The sequence below is a fragment of the Myodes glareolus genome, chromosome X (assembly GCF_982192425.1).
Source record: "Myodes glareolus chromosome X, mMyoGla1.1, whole genome shotgun sequence".
NCBI classification, from domain to species: domain Eukaryota; kingdom Metazoa; phylum Chordata; class Mammalia; order Rodentia; family Cricetidae; genus Myodes; species Myodes glareolus.
The window spans coordinates 112,357,522-112,379,952 of record NC_142053.1 but is presented as its reverse complement, the minus strand read 5'-3'; the positions used below and the strand labels follow the sequence as shown (position 1 = coordinate 112,379,952).

At 38.5% G+C, this 22,431-nt stretch overlaps 1 protein-coding gene across 2 annotated transcripts in view; it reads right to left on the bottom strand.

Annotated features, from left to right (window-relative positions):
* Mospd2 (motile sperm domain containing 2) overlaps window positions 1–22,431 on the bottom strand; it is a 106,337-nt gene that overhangs the window by 1,375 nt on the left and 82,531 nt on the right. The window contains exon 15 of one of the 2 annotated variants that reach the window (XM_048446198.3): window positions 13,934–14,675. The exons of the other annotated variant lie outside the window; for it this stretch is intronic. Coding sequence (XP_048302155.2) covers window positions 14,577–14,675 — 99 coding nt within the window. The 3' untranslated portion in view covers window positions 13,934–14,576. Of the gene's footprint in view, window positions 1–13,933; window positions 14,676–22,431 lie in introns of those variants that run through there. 2 annotated transcript variants of the gene reach the window in all.

The following is a 22,431-nucleotide window of genomic DNA, read 5'->3' as shown; positions in this document are numbered from 1 at the left end:
TTTATGAAGCTGCTGTATTATAAGGTAAAATTATGTCTTTTGCATAATGTACTTACATTCAATAGTTATTATAGTTGTTGTTTGTGGCTTTATTAAATGGCTGTCCAGTTGCATACATTAGAAAATCTTTAGATAAATGCCTTCTTGTCCCTAGACTAGAAAATGTCAGCCTTGAAATTTGTTCTTTCTTTGTACTCACTGGCAACCAATGCTTTCAAAATTAATGTACTGAAGAATTACTTGTTTAATGCTCATAAAACCACTTCTTAGGTTATTTACTTGAAAATGAATTTCATGGGGAGGAAAACATCAAGCAGTAGGGCAGGAAAATTTCTCCTAACTGTGATATCAAGGCAGGTTACAAGTATTGAAGCAGCAGCAGGTACTTCAGATGAAGAAGTACATGCCATTCAAATAATGACGAAAGTCATCTGAAGCAGAACAGTGAAGACAAGTCCAATTTGTTAAATGCTCTTAAGATGTAGAGGTATGAGTAACACTTCAAACGTGCACAGCCTCTGCCTTTGCACATGAAAGGAGTTTTATTTCAGTAACCATGGTTACCTTTTTCACTCTACTAAAATATTCGTTAAGTGGAAGAGACCAATGCAGAATAAAGTTAAGCCCTGTTGAGATGTATAATGCAGGCACTGGTCAAGTAATAAAATGCTCTATTGCTTTGAAAATTTAGATTTGTTTGGACAGTGATGTAGTTATTTTTTATACATGTATTTTTCTCATGTCAGGACAGTACCCTGACCTAGTCCACAGTAATAGCTTAGAAACTAAAATGGCAGCTTCTTGTAGAAAATATATACTGACTGACTGTAAAATCATGAGAGTGACTGAGGGAGTAGGGATGTGAGAACAAAATAACCATTAAGTGTTCATAGCACATACGCCTTAAGAAGTTATACAAGAGCTTCCATCCAGAGGGCCTTCGGAGTGATCCTTCATCTGGCGAAGGACGGCGATACAGTCGGAGACCCACATTGGAGCACCGGACTGAGCCCCCCGAGGTCCAAATGAGGAGCAGAAGGAGGAAGAACATGAAAAACGAAATCAGTACTGCGAGGGATGCTATCACCCACTGATACAAGGGAACGGATCTGATGAGAGTTTACCAAGGCCAGTTGGACTGGGACTGAACGAGGACGTGATCTAACCAGATTCTCGGAATTTGGCCGGATTCTCTGACTGTGGCTGGCCCGAAGTCTTTCTGAAAAGCCATTGACTATGACACTGGGACCTGTTTCCTCTACATATACTGGAGTTTGGGGATCCAGTCTGTTTGGACACTCACCTTCCTGGACCTGGAGGGAGGGGGAAGGAACTGGAACTTCCCACAGGGCAGGAAACCCTGACTGCCCTGGGGGACGAAGAGGGAGGAGGAGGGGGAGTGGGGGGAGTGGGAGGGTGTTGGGAGGGGGGTCGGAAATGGAAACTTTTATAATTTAATAAAATTTACTTAAAAAAAGAAGTTATACAAACCACAATCTTAGAAAATTATAATTCAGAATAAAAAAATCAAAAGCAAGTACCACCACTCCCTAGAAAAAAAAAATAATAAGGGAGCCCAAAGAGTTAAACTGTGTCACTGTGTGGTTAATGAATCACTCAATGTAAGACTATGCAACTAATCAATAAGGGGTCCCAGGAGGCTGGCTATGGGATATAAATCTATTACTGACTTTTCTATGGTTCAGTATTATACAGTGGCATTCGTCTGCTCTACTTTAAATATAGATGAAAGCACAATATAGATGGACTCGATAGATGATTCTGATAATATTTATTAGATGTCACCTTCTTCATCAACCCCATAGAGAAAAGCTGGTCCCGGAGGATTCATGTGTCAAGAAGACATGTTTAGGGAGAGGAGAAAACCTTGAATGAGTGAAGTCCCAAGTGAATGTGTGCTGTTGATATGGACAATGGATATGTCAATGGCACCATAGCTCAGAGGGATGGCAAAAGTCTTTCCTGGGGGACAGAGTGAGAGAGTTGACAGTGTGTACAGAAAATGTCTACCATAACTCTCTCTGCCTTGATACTACTGGCCTGAAGACTGCTCCCTACAGAGACTGTCCTATGGAGATTAGCAAACCTTGTTTTCTTGCTTCCGCTATACACCATAAACCCTAAATTCTTTCTATCTGCATGTAACAACCATGCCTTCCAGCTCAACTGTATGTAATAAACACTCCATGCTCCTAGAGTTCTGTGATTTCTTCACTAGCAGTCCCAGTCCACCTTACTCCAGCTTTTCTGTGTTTGTCAGTCTGTCTTTCCTTCATTCCCTGGATATCCCAGTCAGGTGCTAGATGCAGCCAGTAAACCTTTTGCCACTACTTCCCAAGATAGGGTTTCCTCCCACTCTTTTAGAAGAGAATTTTAGCTGAAAAATCTCACTACTATTCATAGGGAAATCTATTTTCATACTCTCTACAATGTTTATTTTCTCATTTAAAAATTATTCTGTTTAGGGTACCCTGCCTTCTCTTAGGACTGGAAGGGAGGGGAGGGGAAGGGGGAGGAAAATGGGAAGAGGGGAGGAAAATGGGAAGAGGGGAGGAAAATGGGAAGAGGGGAAGAAGTGGAAATTTTGAGTGGTATTATTTATAAAGCAATAAAAATTTTAAGAAATATCCTGTTTAAGATTATCTTTATTTTTAATTATGTGTATACATGTATGTCTCTGTAGTATATGTGGGCATGAGTGCAGGTGTACAAGGAGACAAGAAGTGATTGTCAGATAACCATGGAGTTGCTGGCGGGTGCAAGCCCTTCAGTGATAGTGCTGAGAAATGCATGCTGGTCCTCTTCAAGAGAAGTATGCACCCTGAACCTTTGAGCCATCATTTAAGAACTACTGAATGAAAGAACTTACATAGTAAAAAAGAAAAGAATACAAGACTGTTGTGGAATATTAGTTCAAGATGTGCTACATTCATATATGCTGTGAAATATTTGCTTAATGATGCAAAGATGTGTTGTATTCTTGTATGATCCGTTGTTTAACTCTGTAAAGCTGTGTTAATTTGCCTGCCCAAAACACCTAATTGGTCTAATAAAGAGCTGAATGGCCAATAGCTAGGCAGGAAAGGGATAGGCATGGCTGCCCTGCCAGGCAGAGAGAATAAATAGGAGGAGAAATGTAGGCTCTAGTAAAGAGGGAGGAGTGAGAAAAGGAGAAAGAGAGAACACCAATGGTCAGACACCTACTGACACAGCCACAGAGTAAGAAGGAAAGAAAGATATATAAAAATAAAGGTTAAAAAAAAGTCCAGAGGCAAAACGTCGTTAAAGAGAAATGGGATAATTTCAAGTTAGAAAAATTGGCTAGAAACAAACCAAGCTAAGGCTAGGCATTCATAAATGAGAATAACTCTCCAAGTATTCATTTGGAAGCTGGGTGGTGGGCCTCCAAGGAGGAAAAATGAACAAAAAAATAAAAACCAACTACACAAAACAGTTTATGCAGAAAAAAATAATCTTTCACTTCACAACTCATAACCACCCAGTGTTACTCTTCAGTGGAATTTTGTTTTTATTTTAGCTCTTTTAGTGAGGACATTTAGAGGTAAGTATATGTACAGCCTGGAATGTCTATGACTATTTTGCCAACAAGGGGAAAGGATGCTTGAGAGGAATGCTTAGTCTTGGAAAGGGGGTGGTTCTTATGGAAAGGTAAAGAAATGGAAGCAGAGTCCTACTTCAAGCACACCTAAAAGCCCTCTCTCTACCACAAACTCACCAGATCATTGTTTTCTTTCATTTCAAAGAAGTTTAAAAGTTTACAAACCAAAGTCGCAAAAGAAAATTCTTCTCTTCTAAGCCCTGAGTTTTGAACACCAGTTCTCCTGCCATTAGTATTTAAACTTCCTTAAGCTCTATTCAACTGACAATCTCCCTCTATCTATTTTTTTCATTTTCATTTTTAAAATTGTTTTTATTGAGCTATATACTTTTCTCCGCTCCCCTTTCTTCCTCTCGCCTCCCTTCTACCCTCCCCCAAAGTCCCCACGCTCAGGACCTTTACTCAGGAGATCTTGTCTTTTTCGACTTTCCATGTAGATTAGATCCATGTATGTCTCTCTTAGTGTCATCTTTGTTGTCTAGGTTCTCTGGAAATGTGAACTGTGGGCTGCTTTTTCTTTGCTTTATGTCTAAAAGTTACTTATGAGTGAGTACATATGATATTTGTTTTTCTGGGTCCGGGTTACCTCACTCAATATGATGTTTTCTAGATCCATCCATTTGCCTACAGATTTCAAGATGTCATTATTTTTTTGCTGTGTAGTACTCCATTGTGTAAATGCATCATATTTTCCTTATCTGTTCTTCAGTTGAGGGGCATTTAGGTTGTTTTCAGGTTCTGACTATGACACATAATGCTGCTATGAACATAGTTGAGCACATGTTCTTGTGGTATGATTCAGAATCCTTTGGGTATATACCCAAAAGTGGTATTGCTTGGTCTTGAGGTAGGTTGTCAGATTGGTGCTCATTTTTCTTTTCTATATCCTCACCCAATTTTACAAATAAATGCTCAATAATTTCCATTTCCTCACCTCTTCTCACACTTCACAATGTAATTTGACTCCTTTCCAAGGATCAAAATTGCTTATCCCAAGATAGGTGCTCATTTTCACACTCATAGGTCCATTGAACAGTCTTCAGAATTCTGACGTTTTCCACTACCTTCAAAACTATTACTCTCTCTTTTTTTGATGTATGTATCCTTTGCATACATCAAATGTGGTTGTCAGAGGAGAACTTGTGGGAATCAGTTCTTTCCCTCTATTGTGTAAATAAGCAAATGTTCTTAAAACTGATTCTCTCTTCTGTCCTCCAGATGAGTTTATTGTCTCGTGGGCATTTAAAACTACTTTGTAGCTAAGGTTAAACAGGTCATATGGAATTTTTAAATATGAGTTTCATTCAGTATTTATTAATTTAAAAGTTGTCCCCACAATCTCCCCAAATGTTAAAGACAGAAATCTAAGTAATAGTGTGATTAAGTCTCTCACCCACCTACCTTCCATCAACTCCTGTCTTAGGAGAGAGGGGGTGGTGGAGATTGTAGACCGGTACAAGGACTTCAGGATCCAAAATTTCAAAATGGAAAATATTCAGGCATTGTTTTATAGGTTTGAATATGACTCCCACTGGAGGGAGAAAGTGAAAACAGCTATGAGCCTAACAGGTTGAAACTTTCTACACACCAGTAAGGGGAAAATACATCTATCTACGTATATTGAAAGATAAGACATGCATTCATCTTAATGGTCCTTTTAAATATTTTGCCAGGAAAGTGTGGAGTAATGATTTCCAGTAAGACACAACCAAATCTCAATGCAAATAGTGGCATTTTATACCTTGCAGTATTAAACTGTATATATCTTTTTCTAATTAGGAACAAATGATTACTTTCCAACTTTGCCCTTTGATAATAGAACTAATTTAAAGCTCTGGTTTCTTAGCAACTAGAGCTGACCCACACATTTCATGGGCATAGTAGATATGCACTTCTGAAAGGTTTGAAGTTACTGCCTAAGCATAGCAGAAGATGTTTTGAGAATGCACTTAAATAGCATATGTTCAAATGGAGAGATATGAATTTTATTTCAGTACTCATATACTTTATGGCAATAAAAATCTAGCCAAAGTTTCTGGATTGTCCACTCATATGTAGCTGCAATAGTACCTCAATATGTGCAATAGAAGGGATTGCTTGATGTAATCTGCATTCTAATTTATTCCTCTTTGCCATTTATAATAAAATTTTAGTGAATTGTAATTTGTTAAGTGTTCTATTCTTTTAGGTACTATATTGGTCGATGTATGATCCTCCCTTATTCAGGATTCAAATCTTAAATTTATTAACTCAAATGCCCCTTTCCAATGAATATCTTGTCCCATACAAGGTTATAAATTACAATAATAGAGCACTGTCAAAAGTGGCCCAAGCTGTTGGTAGAAAATTAGCTTCATCAAAGTGGTTTTGTTTTAGCTTCGTTTCTTCCCTTTTCCAGGCCAGGAATACAAATTCATGTAATTGCTTTCAACATACATCAGTGAGAGGAAGGTCAAAAGTTCTCAAGTTTGATTTTTGTGTTTACCCCGTAGGCTCCAACACTTAGTCAGGGGCTTTCAAAATGATTGAATTTGAATTCTGTATATTCTTCCAAATAATAAATGTTATAAGTGCTTGGTCAGAAGTTTCAGAAAATTAATCGAAACATCTTACAAGCAATGTAGGAAAATCATAAAGAATGAAAGAGAAAAGTCAAGCAATTTTCAAATAGGCTTGTGGACATAATTCAAATCTGAGAAAGAAATTCATTAGCAAATACAGTTCCTCCCATATGTTAGAGGCTTCTAGGACCTAATTTCTAGCCTTGGGCTATTTTTATCACTTAACTTTCCCTTCATTTTGAGCAAGGGCATTTCCCAATCATACTCCATATTAATAACCAACTAAATGAAATGAAATATGTTACTTTTGTTGTTCTCTTGAAGCCCATCTGGGTTAAAAATAAAGAGACATCTGTAACAGAGGCCCAGTGTAATACTCATCTTCATAGCCAACCTGAGAGGATTTAGAGCCACCTAGAAAAAAGAACCCTCTACATGTGTCTGTGAAAGTATTTCCAAATAGGTTTAACTGAAGAGGGAAGGCCCTCCTCTGAATAAGCATGGCACCATCCTATGATCTATGGTCTCAGACTGAATAAAAAAGGGAAAGTAAGCAGAGCATTCTTCTCTCTGTGTTTCCTGACTCTGGACTGTGGGCACAATGCAACCAGCTACCTCACTCTTCTGTCAGTATACCTTCCCTGCTGTACCCCAAAATTATGAACCTAAACAAGCTCTTCCTTTCCTACGTTGCTTTCCAGGTGCCCTCCTACCAGAGCAACAAAAAAGTAAGTACTATGTAGGTAAGTACCCATTTGTGGAATAAATAACTATATTTCTGAAATACCACTAAGATCTATTTCATTAATACATCATCTTGTAATTGCTTGTGCAATCAGAAGTATATAACAGATTATTAAAAAACAGCACTGTGGCCTCCTTCTGTTTCTGGATGGTATAATGATGAAGTCCCCAAAAGTCCCTTACCTGTCTCTTCCTTATGATAATCCTAAACACCCCCTGCCTTAACTGAGTATCCTGAATTGCATACTGAATAGAAATTACTTCATTGGCCTATTTTTGATATATCTATCAATCAGATCATTTAGTATATAGCCTAACACATTTAGCTCAGCCTTTCATTAGTATTTACAATTTATCCGTGTTGTTGTGGGGAAGTCTAATTGCCTAGGTGAATGGTATGCTATCCAGTCGATCTCCATTGGTACAATACTGCAACTACTGAGTTGTTCCTATTGGGAGTGCTGTTTACATATAAGCACATATTTCTGTGGAGGGAAAGGCACAGGGATAGAATTGTTGTCTCACAGGCTATACACATTTTAAGCTTTATTCTCAAATATTATTCAAATTTACTTTATTATGTATATTTCCACTAATGGTGCATGAGAATACTCATTGCTGTGCCTGCTTATTAAAACTTGGCAATTATATGTACATATAATAAATTGCCATTCTGATATGTCTAAATAGATAGATAAAAATAGATAATTGTGTGTTTTACTTTTTATGCTTATTTATTTATAGTGCTGGGAATAGAACCCATAGACTTGTACATGTTTGGCAAGTACTTTTCCATTTAGCCACATTTCTAGTCCAGATGTTTTAATATTCTTTTTTTAATATTTTAATCAATGTGAAGCACAACCCTATTGTGCTTAGTAATTAGTAATATTCTAATCAATGTGCAGCACTACCCTATTGTACTTAGTCATTAGCAAAAGGTATATATATATATATGTATGTGTGTGTGTATGTATATATATATATATATATATATATATATTGATGTTGATATTTTTCACCAGTGTATTCTAACTAGAAGCTAGAGGCATGAATAATGAATAGCTACATTTTATCTATATGTACCCTGGGGTCTCAGTTTCCTTAGTGACTCATAGTGATTGGCTTACCCATAAAATTGAAAAAGATTAAAGTAATTCACTAGAATCTATTTAATTTTAAACATACCTGTACTTTTAATTTCTATGATGTTCTCCTTTGAACATTTTCTTCTCTTTTTCATTACTTTTAATGAAATTACTTAGCAACCATTTATTACTTGGAAGTCTCTGCCAATCAGCCCATCTTATCTCTCCCAAGTACAAGGACAAGCTAAATTATATTTTTCTCTGAAACCACGTGTAACATTTAAATTAAAAAGGGCAGCACACTAAATTGAGTAACACATTAGAATTCATTCTACTTATTAAACCCCTTTTTAAAAATAGCACTAATATTACTTCTTGCATCTTATTCCTTACATGTAGATAATCTGTGTCATGTTAAAGTGCTAAAAACTTGAACTTTGATTACCCAAAGTATTTTATGTCTTATAAAATATTGAATAACTCTACTCTCATTAAAAAGCTAGAAGAGAGAGATTACTGTTGTAGTCTTACAGTGGAGCAAGGCCCCAGAATCAATTTCTAACACTGTCAAAAGATCTCGTCTGGCATAAATACTTCCATAGTCTTTGGTATTTGACTTTAAAAAGGCCATTTTGATGTACCTTCAGCTATCCTTTGTCTTTACAGTCATGCTTTGGATTTTTCTTCTTGGGAATTCTATCAGAAGAGGGAGCATTTATCTGCACCAATAGTCCTCTAGAGGACTTACTTTAATATGCAGCCCTGTCTCCTGTGGCTATGTACGAACTTGCAAAAAGATAATCATGTAAATGAACACATAACTCAAATTTCAATAAGTTACATATTTCTGATAATTTTGTTGGGCTAAATCTTTTAGGACTGAATTAAAATATTAACATTTAGCTATATAAAACAATTTCTGGCAACTATCTGTAAAGATGAAAAACACCTATTAAGAGTACTTCTTCTGCTTCTCTCTGGAGGGTGCCTATTTACTTTAGAAAACACTAAGAACTTGGCACCAAGGGTTACAGCTACTGGGGTCTCAACTGCATCGCTTAAAAGTACAGGTGAGGCAACTTAGGGGTTTAAGAAACGCCTTCTTTAGTGATGATGATCTTCGTTCCCCTCTCAGCAGTTTCGCCAAGTGTAAACGTTGGGTGCTTTGATGTACATCATTAGTCTTCCAGCAGTACGGGATCCTTTCATCACAGATGATCTTTGCAACTCAAAGATTCACCATATCCAATGCAAATGCCTGTAGGACTAGCATCTGAAGGACTTCAGTCACTTTTTCTAACTTACCGCTGTAGCTCTAAGGCATCAGAAATTTCATTCCTCATTCTTTTCAGTGGATAAACTTTGTAATGGCTTGAAATATTATGTCTTCGTACAAATTTAGTATGACTAAAGTGAATTGAGACTTGTTGAGAAGTATAGAATATGATGGAATTTGTTCATCAACCATACAGAATTGGATGCTAGAAGTATGATTTATATTTCTACTTTGGAGTGGGAATATATCTAAGGAGGAGAGGGAGAGGGGAGAAAGAGGGAGAGCAAGCCGGCAGGAAAGAGTGAGTGTATGTACTGGGACAATATTTCATAAGACCCAGGCAAAGAAACTGCCTCTTGCAGCAGATGGTAACAAATTCAGAAACCCAGAGCCAGACATTACATAGAGAGGGACAGACTTTGGAACACTCGGCACTAAATGAGATAAACCCATCAAACTCTTCCCCTCTGAGCTCAGGAAACTTCACAGAAGAGTTTAAGAGCCAGAGAAAACAGAGGCCATCAGGAGAACAAGGCACTCTAAATCAACAGAGTGAAGCTCATATGAGCTCATATAGACTGAGGCAACATGCCCAGGACCTGCACGTCTGTGTGGGAGCATCTGCGTATATATTATCACTTCCAGTATAGTGTCTTTACGAGATTCCTGAGGATGTAAAGAATTGGGTCTCTGTTTCTTGTGCCTTCTCTTGGTATCTTTCTTTCTGTTTGTTTTGTCTAATTCCAATTTGTTAGTTTTTGTTTTACTTTATAATGTTATAGTATATTATAATCCCTTAGAAGCCTGTTTGTTTCCTACTGAGAGACAGTAAGGGAGTTGATCCAGAAGGTAGAGGAAGTTGGGAGAAACTGGGTGGAGTAGAGAGAGGGGATATAGTAACCAGGATATATTATATATACAAATTCTATTTTTCAATAAAAGGAAAAAAGGCAGAGGCAATCTATTAAAAGAGACTGAATTATAAGTGAGAAAATAACTATGCTAAGTTTACATTGTTATTTTAACTTTATATATGTTAAGGTTTTATTTTTCATGAAAATTCAGTAGCCCAAATACATTCTATAAGGAAACACAAAATGAACATGGTTAAAGGAATAGTATAATATTACTAAATGAAGGATCAGATTGTAGCTGAGTTGAGTACTTGCCTAGCATGTGAGATGCTCTGGGTTCAAAACCTAACACCACAAAACAATTATTAACTTAAGAGGAAGGTTGTTTTTTTCTCTTTCAAAGTAAAACCACACACAAATTAAATATCAATGTATAGCAAGTTAACTCCTGTGTCTTTGCCAATTAAAGGTAGATAGCTTTCACTAAGGAGTCAAAAATTGCTGCTTGCGAAACCTTCCTAGAATTGTGCAGGCATTGGTAGCAGGCTTTTTCTTGTGGGCCACTAATCAGCATCTTAATCATGACATAGAGACTTAGTTTTGAAAGCGCAACCTTGTTCAGGCTCTTTTTTGTCTAGCTCCTTTAACTTAATCTGCGTCTCATTATCTAAGGTTTGCCTCGGAGCTTATTGCCTGTTTATCCTCTGTAAATCTTACCTTCACTGCTTCTCAGTCTGGCTGGCTGGCATCTGCCTGGCTTCCTGCCCCGGGCCTGTTCTTCTTTCTCTCTTCCTTCTCTCGTTCTTCCCTTTCTTCTTTTAGAGCTCAGATTTCTCCCCATTTATTCTCTCTGCCTGGAAGCCCTGCCTATCCCTCTCTCTGCCCAGCTATTGGCCATTCAGCTCTTTATTAGACTAATCGGGTGCCTTTGGCAGGCAAAGTGGAACAAATGCAATACATCTTTTCATAATTAAACACACATCCTTACATCTCTAAACAAATGCCACGTAAGCAAAAAAACCACACCTTTACATAGTTAAAGTAATATTCTGCATCATAAACAAATGTAGCTCATCTTTGCCTAGTTAAGATAAATTTTATGACATTTATCTTTTCAAAAAAGGAGGGACAATTGCAGTGATGTAAAGTATACAACTTATGGCCTCCTAAAAGATGAAATGAGGCTCAATAAAATGTTAAAGGATTCATGGACCCAAACACCTATTCTCAGCCCTTAACCAGAAGTGGCTCAGGAGCTGCAGCAGGGAGCACAGGAGAATGACTTTAGAAAACAAAGGAAATCAGTTACAGAGGGGCCTTGTTTGTCTATCCTGAAGGGAAGTCCCTAGTTTTAGAACTTCGTGGCTTCTGACTAGTTAGCAGTGCTTTTTCTCCCTTAATATGTTCCGTTTTACAAGAAATGTTATAAATTGTGTTTCACCTAGGGTCACAAATTAAACAAGATGAAGGTCATTTATGAGGTTTGGCTGGCTTTGTCTGCTCAGAGTTTCTTCAGGTCTGGTCTCCACTTTAATTTATTTCAACAAAGCATAGACTCTCCAGCTCAAATTGTTCTATTTAAGTCAGCCTTTTCTGCTAGTTGTCCCAGCTCAATGAAAAGGAGCCTATACCACCTGCATCAGTTCAGCCTAGGAATGTAGTTAGTACTTCTGTCCTTGATTTTTCTGATTCTCAACACAAGGCAAAAGATAATTCTTCTGGAACTATGTTTAGAAGGATATATTGTAGAACTTTTTAGCTTAGTAACTGTTTTGACGTTTTATTTTATCATAAACTATAAACTAAACCAGTCTGTAACAGGATTGTAATGAACAAGGGAAATGCCAGGGGAAAACAATATTCTACAGAATGTCCAAGATCTATTTCTTTGAATGTTGTAGAAGATGATTATTAAAGCTAGACATTGTGACATGTGCTAACAATCTTTCTTGCCTGGGAGGCTAAGACAAGGGGATTCCAAGTTCAAGACCTCTTTGGAAAATATATAAAGACCCTATCTCAAATTTATAGTGGCGGTTAAATATTGCTGACATATTTTAGTGTTCCAACACCAAAACATCTTAAGGCTCATACAACTATTCAGTTCATTCCCAAGAAATTACTTCTTTCCTGGAGGACAAAAATTCACTCCTTTGGTCCTAACACCCCTGATTAATCAGATGTTCTATGACTTATCATGGTCACCTCCTAATGAACTCATACTAAATTGAAACTATTGCAAATCAAAACTGTGTTCAATATACATTCCCATATTTTTATATTGTTGCTTAGCAACATACTGCATCTTAGGGTACCATTGTTTTCGTTTAATACTGTGGAGTTGACTGGGAGGTATGGCTTACTGGGAGAAGATCGTGCCATATCACACCAGCTCAGAGGAAAGATCATTATCTAAAATGTGATGCACTGTTTCTAGTAAATGGGGATAACTTTTACATTACCCTAAATGAAAAACATGGAAGTTGAATCATAACTCAAAAGTTTTCTGCAATCCTGAAATAGCAAGGTTTTGCTGGTATTCTAGATGTCATTGCTGTTTCTGAAAGAGAATCTCACTGTGTAACTATGACTGGTTTAGTAATCACTATGTATGCCTGACTGACCTCTGCCTTCCAAGCATTGAGATTAAAGTCATATATTCCAGATCCAGCCAGAAATGAGTTTTTAAAACATATTACTAGGCTGGAAAGAAAGAGAGAGAGAGAGAGAGAGAGAGAGAGAGAGAGAGAGAGAAGGAGCAAGGGAGGGGGAAAAGAAAGAGAGGAGGTAAGGCAAGATGAAGAGGAAGTGAGAACTGATGTGAGCTCATAAAATACTAAGGTGAAGACCTTAATAAGAGAATTTAGCACAAAGCTAGGACCTTAAAGATCCTTCTTTTTAGGTTCTGCAATGATGAGATTTGAGTCTGGAAACTTGTCTACATCTGTCTTGTTCCTGGAAAGAAGGGGAACCATCTAGAGGGGGAAATAGATATGTCCTCAAAATGGAATATTATATACACTAGAAAATAAATATAGTAGAGCCACATGAATCAATCTGTGTGAATATCAAACTTATAGTGCTCATTAAAAGCATTAAGTCAGGGGGCTGGGGAGATGGCTCAATGAGGAAAGTGTGTGTCATGTAATCCTGAGAATCGGTCTTTGGATCCTCAGCACTCATGTAAAAAGCTAGGTGTGGGGCACTAGAAAGATAGCTCAGCAGTTAAGAGCACTCGCTGATCTTCTGGAAGACTGAGGTTGATTTCCCAGCCCCTACATGATGACTCACAATAGTCTGTAACACCGGTTTCAGGGGATCCAATGCCCTCATCTGGCTTCATCAGGTACCAGGCATGCACATGGTGCACAGATATACACACAGGAAAACACTCATATTCATAAAATTCAAAAATTAAAAAGCCAAGCATTGTGGTATGCAATTGCAATCTTAGCACTGGATAGACAGAGACAGGAGGATCCTTTGCGTTTACTGGTCAACTAGCATAACCATGCAGTGTGCTCTGGGTTCAGTGAGAGACCCTGCCTCAAAAAATGAAGTGGAGACCAATAAATGAAGATACATGATGTCAAATTCTTTCCTCTACAAGCAAGTACAAACACACACACCCCATGCATGCATTCACATGAACACATATACATAAATGTATCAGACACATACATGTATATATATACACAGAGACACAAATTTTAAAAGAAAAAATGGTGATTTTTAGGAGAACACGTATGCATGATTAAATTTATTCAGAGTTATACAATACTGGTAACATTGGGCTAGGCATCTTATTCTGGTTGGAATACATTATAACTCTTAAATGGAATTAGGACTATAACATATATGGGGTGAGGTGACATTATTTAACCTGTTAATAGCACAGGACAGTTCCCCACAACAGAGGGCTATCATCTTTGCAGATCAATAATGCTGCTGCTGAGAAAGTCTGGAGAAAGACAATAATGAAAGGAAGGGAATGAGAGGCAGAGTGCTTGTCTGGTACATACAAGGCCCGCAGTTTGATTCCCAGCACAATAAAAAGTAGTGGAATGGTTCATATACAACTCTGAATACTTTCGAGGAGTGTAAGAATTACACATGAGATATGTTTATTTAGCATATTAATTTTTACCTGTGTGATTATTTTATCGATACTAAAATTAAAAAATGATGGGTGTATGATTAAATTAGAAGATTAAAAAATAGACTTCATATTTGGATGAATCCATTCATTCATTCATTTGAGGTTAAACTGAGGTTATGATTAAATGTATTGTTTAGGTCTCATTTCAGAGTAATGGTGAGAAATAGATAATGTAGCTTGTCAGACGTGATCTGAGGGCTTCTTTTGAGCAGATCAAAGGTTTTCAGGATTCCAGTAGTTGAGATTCTCTAGTTTCACCACATTCCTGAATTTTCAGTCTCATTACTGAGAAAGAAGAGAAGGCAAACTACTGGAATACACGTATATTTCACTGGAGGGCTCATCTTCAAGACCTGGAAGCAGCATAAAGCAATAAATCAGAGTGTGAGGTCCAGAGGCAGTCTCCCTGGAACTGAATCTTGCCTATGTCCTTTGCTGACTGGTCAGGTTAATCTCTCCAAGCCTCTGTTTTCATTAATACAAAATGAGGCTATAAATTATACTTACTAATAGAATTGTTCTAAATAATAAGTGAGGTAGTAGTTGGTATGCTAAATATTCAGTAGTATTCATCATCATCATTATCATCATCATCAACATCATCATTATCCCTTTCTTGTTTCCTTTGATGAGGTTCTTTGAGCAACATGTGCACCTGTTTTTTTATCCATCTCATTCTACAAACTATTATAAGACAAAAATAGTAACAAGAAACTATTTTCTTAGTTCCACGTATTAATATGTGAACACATGTGGCTCACAAAAAGTGATTCAAAGGACTGGAAGCTTGAAACTTAAATACATTCTTCATATAGGTGAAGGCTGTGGGCCACTTAAAGTAAGATTAAACATACAACAAGAAGCAAAGACAAAAAAATAAACAAACACACACAAAAAAGGTGATAGCCTTGGAAAACTTTACTTGGACTCTGAATGTGTTATCAACTCCAGGGCTTCTATGAGTTCATATTCTAGATGATCTGGCTTTTAAATATACAGAGGAGCTCCAGAAAGTGACCATTCCTATGCTTCAGGAGCAGTAGAGAGACAAGAGATGGGCAGGACAAAAGAAGTTCACAAAGACTTTCATCATGAGGTTACTTCTAAGTGTCAAACTAAGGGACATCATTTTCTGAACCTCAACAATACCTTGCCCCCTACAAAACTGCTGCACTGTACAGTGGTAAAGAGGATTATTGAGGCCTAACTGAATCTACCAGCCTATCCAAAGGAATAGACCAGAATATTTTGTGTAGTAGTAATATAAATGAGAAATTGGAAGTTCAGCGCAGTTTCTGAACTTCTTTAACATCTCCTCATATCGTTGCTTTGCTGCCTAAGCAAAGTTGGGATATTAATACTATGCACAGCAACTGAATACCAGACCCCCTCCATTTTCTTGACATTATTCTGTTCCTGCTAAGACTACAAGCAAGCAGAAGGGAGCAGCAAGTCTCAGAAGAAGAAGCTGCTTGCTCTAGCGTAATATAAATTCATCAGTAATTCTTACTGGTAGTCTTGCACCCAGGATACCTTATAGCATCACCATCCTGGAAGCTCACAGAGAATCTCGGGTCTGCCCCAAATCAACTTTATCACAGATCCTTAGGGAAATATTACATAATCTAAAATGGCAAAAGTGTCACTGCAGAGAACTCTGGTTCTGACGCTTGGCTACACATTGGAATTATGTGGAAATCATAAAAATGTTAATGCTTGCATGAGTGCACCTGAGGCAGCTCCACTATAATTTGTCTAGACTATAATCTGTACATTGAGATTTATACTTTTAAAACTCCACACAGGATGTTATTTTGTGCTTAAGCTTGAGGACCATTTCTTTCCATGACACGCTATAGTTTGGATAAGTATACCTTAAAAGTTCCCATGTGGTGTTGGTTCCTAGCCCATGGCAAAGTAGGGAGGCAGTAGACGTTGTGGGAGGTAAAGTCTTGTGAGGAAAAAGTAGGTTATTGAGGGGAATTTGGGGCCTCTAGCTCTTGTTCCCTCTTTCACTTTCCTGCTACCACATGTAATTTCTTCCACAATGCCAACAGGATCTGACACCTCACCACAGGCGCAAAAGCGATGGGCCAACCATTCATAGACCTAAAACTCTATATTGTGAGCAAAACAAAACTTTCTTTGGATGGAATCAATATGTTGCAGGCTGTAGTCACTCAGCACTTTTCCCGTATCTCCATGAGATGGAAGCAAAATACTAGGCCTGTGGCTGCCAGGAGAGGTGGGTATCACAGAAAACCACTGCAGTCTAAAAAAATAGATTGTCTGCAATCAAGTGAAACCTGGAGATAGTAGACTTTAAAATTGTAAATGAAGCAGAGCTCAAACATTGAGTATGAGTGAGTGAAGTAGAAAGAGGGGAAGATCCCTCTCTGTAGGGCTACAAACAAAAGAAAGAAGGAAAGATGTAGAGTCCCCCAAATGTAGTACATCAAAAATTATAATCTATGAGATGGGCTTTGTGGTCCACATAGTGAGGCAATGCTGAAGAATGGGTCTCTGTTACTTTCCATCTTCCTTGTAGCTGCCACTATTGGGAGCAATAATCTTAAGTGGGTGTTCCCTTCTGCCCTTACTGGCAGTGGATTGAAAGCTGCGACATTTTTCAATCTAGAAAAGCAGTTTATTCCATCATATTCTCTTACACAGTTAGTCATGGAGAACAACAGGCCTGATGATGCGTTTTTTTGAATCTCCAAATCCAACTGGCCTCTCCCCTTCGCTGGTTCAATGGGTAGTCAACCTGAGAGAGTCATTGTATGCTCAAGAAATGCACTATGAGTTGAACAGAAGTCTGCATTGTGGGAGTTGTAGTTTGCATTGAGGAAGGAAGTAGAATGCACATCTATTTCAAAGCTCAACCTCCAAGGATTCAGAGTCTGTGAATCAGTATGGGGGCTGGGACAGATACAAACAAGGCAAGGGCTAGCAGGATCATCAGTTCCCTACTTACTGAATAGATTGCTTAGGTTTGAATGACAAAAATTATCCATAATCTCTGACATCTGAACTTTTAGTCCCCAATCAGTGACCCTATTTGGGAATGCTTAGGAAGTATGGCCTTGCTGGAGAAAGCCTATCACTAGGGGAAGGTTGTGTCCTAAAGACTTGTGCCATTTTGATTTGTCCCTGTCTGCTTCCAGCTCCAGGCATTATCATCATGGACTTCTATCATCCTGGAACCATAAGATCAAATAAGATCTTTTTTTCTGTAAGTTGCTTTTGTTGTGGTGTTTTATCATTGCAATAGAAAAGTAACTAATACAGAGACACTTATAGGAAATGCTTGGATATTTCCTACACTAATGACAGAACATAGTAAATACAAGCAACCACTCACGTGGTCCCCAAGCTAGTGGGAAGGGACCACAGACACCTTCTTTTGTCACTTGTGTCCTTCAGTTGTCACAGAGCTCACTGGTATGAGGGGCACCCTGTAGTGGTTCTTGTGTTAACTAGTACCAGCTGGTAAACATGCTGGGTTCTCAGCACCTGAAAGCATCCTCTGGTTAGACCTGTTTGGTGAGAAATAACATATTGGTCCTCTAACTAGAAAACTCTAAAATTAGAATGCTAAGACAAAGACAAATAGGAGAAACACTCCAATCTCTTAAGCAAGGAGAATCTCTCTCTCTCTCTCTCTCTCTCTCTCTCTCTCATCTCATCTCATAATTCATTTGTTCATGTACTTTTATGTTTTTACATTTCATCACCATTTTCTTTATTTATTACATTTTTACTTTATCGGTGTTTAAATTCTTAGTTTAGTCTATGTAGTATTTTGAGGTTTTATCTGTTTGGTTGTTTGAGAGAAGATCTCCCTCTACAGCCCAGACTATCATGGAACTTTCTGTATAGGCCAAGATGGTCTGAACTTCACAACAATCCTGTCTCATATTCTCAAGCACTAGAATTATTACCATGAGCCACCACATCAAGGCTCAATTGGTTATCCTTTATTATTTTATTTTATTCCTTTGTAATCTAGTAGTAGTAGTATGTAGGCTGTGTTTTAATTTTCATTCACTATATTTCTACATCTAATTTATTCTTTTTGTTAAAGCAAAAAACTCTATTGAAACATAGATCAGGATACACACACACACACACACACACACACACACACACATATATATATATATATATATATATATATATATATATATATATATATATATTAAATGATGGCAAAAATGAAAGTAGAAGGTAAAACATCTGGGATTAAAAAATTAAATAGAGAAGAAATTTAGGGATGTCCGGAACAAAGATTAGAGAAGAGGGTTAATTGAAACAAGAGCTTTCCAAATCAGGGTTACTGTCTTAGTTAGGTTTCTATTGCTATTATAAACACCATGACCAAAAGCAACTGGGAGGAAAAGGCTTTATTCTACCTTTGACTTCTAGATACAGTCTGTCACTGAGAGAAGTCAGGGTAGAATCTTGGAGGTGGTAGGCACTGAAGAAGAAAACACAAGGGATGCTACTTACTGACTTGTAAAACAAAGTTTCCATTGCCAGGGTTTGGGTTATTACTTATGAATTGTTGGTTAGGGAGGTTCCAGAGGCCCAATGAACAATATAGGCTCCTACCATTGCTCTTTGCTGCCCGCCATAACTAGATGATACGGCTCTATTACTGAACATGCCAAAGACATTAATTGCAAGATATAAAGCAAGCCAGAACTGAGTTAGAAATTTCTTCATTGTTGAATAATGTTCAATGTGCTGGAAGTTGTGATGCAGGTATCTGAGAGAAAAAAAGATGTTAAATAATCTTACCAGCTCTGCCAGGGAAGATACGCCACACATCTATGCATTAGTGACACAATTGTTTGGGTGGAAGTCAAGCACTCTTTAATATGAATTGAGATCAACTCCACAATATCAAATATATGTCTGGTATAGTAAGCCTCATCAATAACTGATGTATTGAGGGGTCATAGGTCCAAGGGGGAAATTTACTACTGATAGTTTAGTAGATTGACATATAAAATTACCTTCTAAATATCTATGTTTATACTCATAAGCAGAGCTACTTTTAGCCTTATCAGAGAAGTCTCTTTTTGCTGTGAATGGAAGTGAATGCAGAGACTTGTGGCTGCCCCAAATACTGAGAATAAGTGACAAGCAAGGACCCAAGCCCTAAATGAGATGTTTATACCACCCTCTCTAAAGAAAAATTGCAGAATTGTGGGAGGAAAGAATGCAAGAGGTGGAGTAGAGGGAGAAGACAGTCAAATCCATCCTCTGGGAATGACACAACCATTGCAAAATCATGTACTCTCTAGAGCTGTGGTTACTTCCAGTAGCCTTGCACAAGGCTGGCTCTGTTAATAATCAGCCATGAATCAGGGAGGAGCTTAAGAGGCCCCACCCATTCCTGCTTAACTATAGGCTACCGACAGATTCTTGGAGATGGGGAGCCTTTGTCTCTAGTTTCCATGCACAGGTTAATCTATCAGTTTCCGGTGGAAACCTCTAAGTCCATGGTCACCCAGATGGCCCTGGTTAAATTCAATGGGTCACAAAGCAAACCAAACAGGCTTTTGAAAAGAGGTTTGTGAGGAAGGCAGTATAGAAAGAACTGAAAGGAAACTAAGTGTGTGTGCACGCGCTCGCGGGCGTGTGTGTGTGTGTGTGTGTGTACGTTGTAGAGTGATTACAAAGGGTTAAAGAGACAAAGACTTTAAAGAATTTGGATTAGCAAAAACTGGGAAACCAATAAGGACATGAGAGTGGCTTTGTTGGTAAGATGATGAACTCAAAGGGAAGCAAAGGAGAAGATGCTGTGGTGGCCCACACATTTGAGAAGGAAGCTGAAGAGTTGAGGACAGCTTTAGCAGCAAAGGGGAAAGATGATAGTTAGATGAAGAAACGGATGGGTGGAGAACAGGTTCAGACGGGAGAGCATGAGGGTAGACTGCAGTTGAGTAGGCTACATCAACAACTAAAACAGAGCCAAGCTAATGCCCCAGGAATAGTAGGACGCTCTCTATCTATGAGCCCTTGGCACATACACCACCAGGTCCTTAGGTGACAGGTAGGAGGCATTACCATCATAGTCTTAGCTGTCTTCCTGTTTGCAAGATTCAAGTAAAGGAGTTAGACCCTTCCCTCAGCCTAGTATGTTCAGCAAGTTTTCGGAACTGCTTCCTCTAATGTGATTTTAATACACTCGTGTGCTCTCACAGTCTCAGTTTACCCAAGTAAATTTCTAGGGAAGCACTTTTTGTCCTCACAGGAACAAGTCTTGGATCAGTCTGTGACACATGGTATAATGCCAGACAATGGTGCTGTTTACGTATCTATGCAAACACACAGTCCCTCTCCATCCTCAAAATGGAGTAGAATATTAATTGAAGATGTATATTGCTTACATTTATGCTGTGGAATATTTGTTTAATGGTGTAAAGATATGTTGCAGTCTTTTTAAAAAAATTGTTTTCACTGAGCTATATATTTTTACTCACTCCCCTCCTTCCACGTGTTGTGTTCTTTTATGTTGCACTTGTTTAACTCGGTGAGATTGTGCTACTTTGCCTACCCAAAACACCTGATAGGTCTAATAAAGAGCGGAGTGACCAAGAGCTAGGCAGAAGATGGATAGGTGGGACTGCCAGGCAGAAAGAATAAATAGAAGGAGAAAAATAAAAGAGGAGGCAAAGTGAGAAAAGGAAGAGGAGGCTGCCAGGGGTTAGTCACCCAGCCCAACAGCCAGACACAGAAAAAGAAGGAAAGAAAAGACGTGCAGAAATAGAAAAAGGTAAAAGCCCAGAGGCAAAAGGTAGATGGGATAATTTAAGAAAAGCTGACTAGAAATAAGCCAAGAGAAGGCCGGGCATTCATAAGTAATAATAAGTCTACGTGTGACTATTTGGGAGCTAGGGGTGGGCCCCCAAAAGAGTAAAGGGTCCAAGAGTAAAAATAGTCACCTACAGTCAAGAGGTGCTTAAATGAAGTCTCTTTGGGCAAGGCTCAGTCTGAAAAAAGGTCACTGTTTTACACAAAGTAGAGTAATTTAAAACAGCACTCCCTGATCTTTTTATTTATTTATTTTTATTAATTTATTTATTTGTTTATAAAAATTTCCACTTCCTCCCCTCCTCCCCATACCTTCCCATTCCCCCCACTCCCTCTCCTCCTCCCCCCCACTCCCTCTCCTCCTCCCTCTCCAGTCCTAAGAGCAGTCAGGGTTTCCTGCCCTGTGGGAAGTTCAAGTTCCTCCCCTCTCCCTCCAGGTCTAGGAAGGTGAGCATCCAAACAGACTAGGATCCAAGAAAGCTAGTACATGCAGACAAAACAAGACCCAGTGCCATTGTCAATGTCTTCTCAGTCAGCCCCCATGTCAGTCACATTTAGAGACTCCGGTTTGATCACATGCTCGTTCAGTCCCAGTCCAGCTGGCCTTGGTGAGCTCTCATTTTATCAGTCCCCTTGTATCAGAGGGTGAACACCCCCCACACGGGGTCCTGATTTCCTTTTTCATGTTTCCTCTCCTTCTGCTCCTCATTTGGACCTTCTAGCCATAGTTAAAGGTCTTTGAGCCTATAATTCGTGATCCTAGAGAAGCTAAATAAGAAGGTGAACTTGAAGAAAATCATATAGCTATCCTCTTGGATATTGGAAGTAGACAAGATTGCCAGGCAAACTTGGGTGCATGGGGGGTGAGGTGGAGGGGAGATGGTTAGAGAGAAGGGAGAGGGGGAGGATTGGGGATGGCTTGGAGGAATGGGATGGTGGGGGAGGAAGGATGGATATGGGACTAGGGAAGTGTATATCTCAACTAAGGGAGCCATTTTAGGGTTTGCAAGCGTCTTGATTCTGGAGGGGTTCCCAGGCCCAAGGAGAGGTCCCCTAATCTTAACAGTAAGCCTTGCTATGATTCACCAGCACATTCTTTGAAGAACTAGTAATGTCAGGACTGTAGTATCCTGATTATTTAAAACTAAAAGCCCTTGGAGATCAGAAGATTCTCGAGGAACCTTACTCTGAACTTCGTTTTTGTCTTAAGACTTGCTAAAGAGTTATTAGCAATTACTTTTCATCTCTTCCCTGAAGGAAAGTAGAATGAATCGACACCTGGAT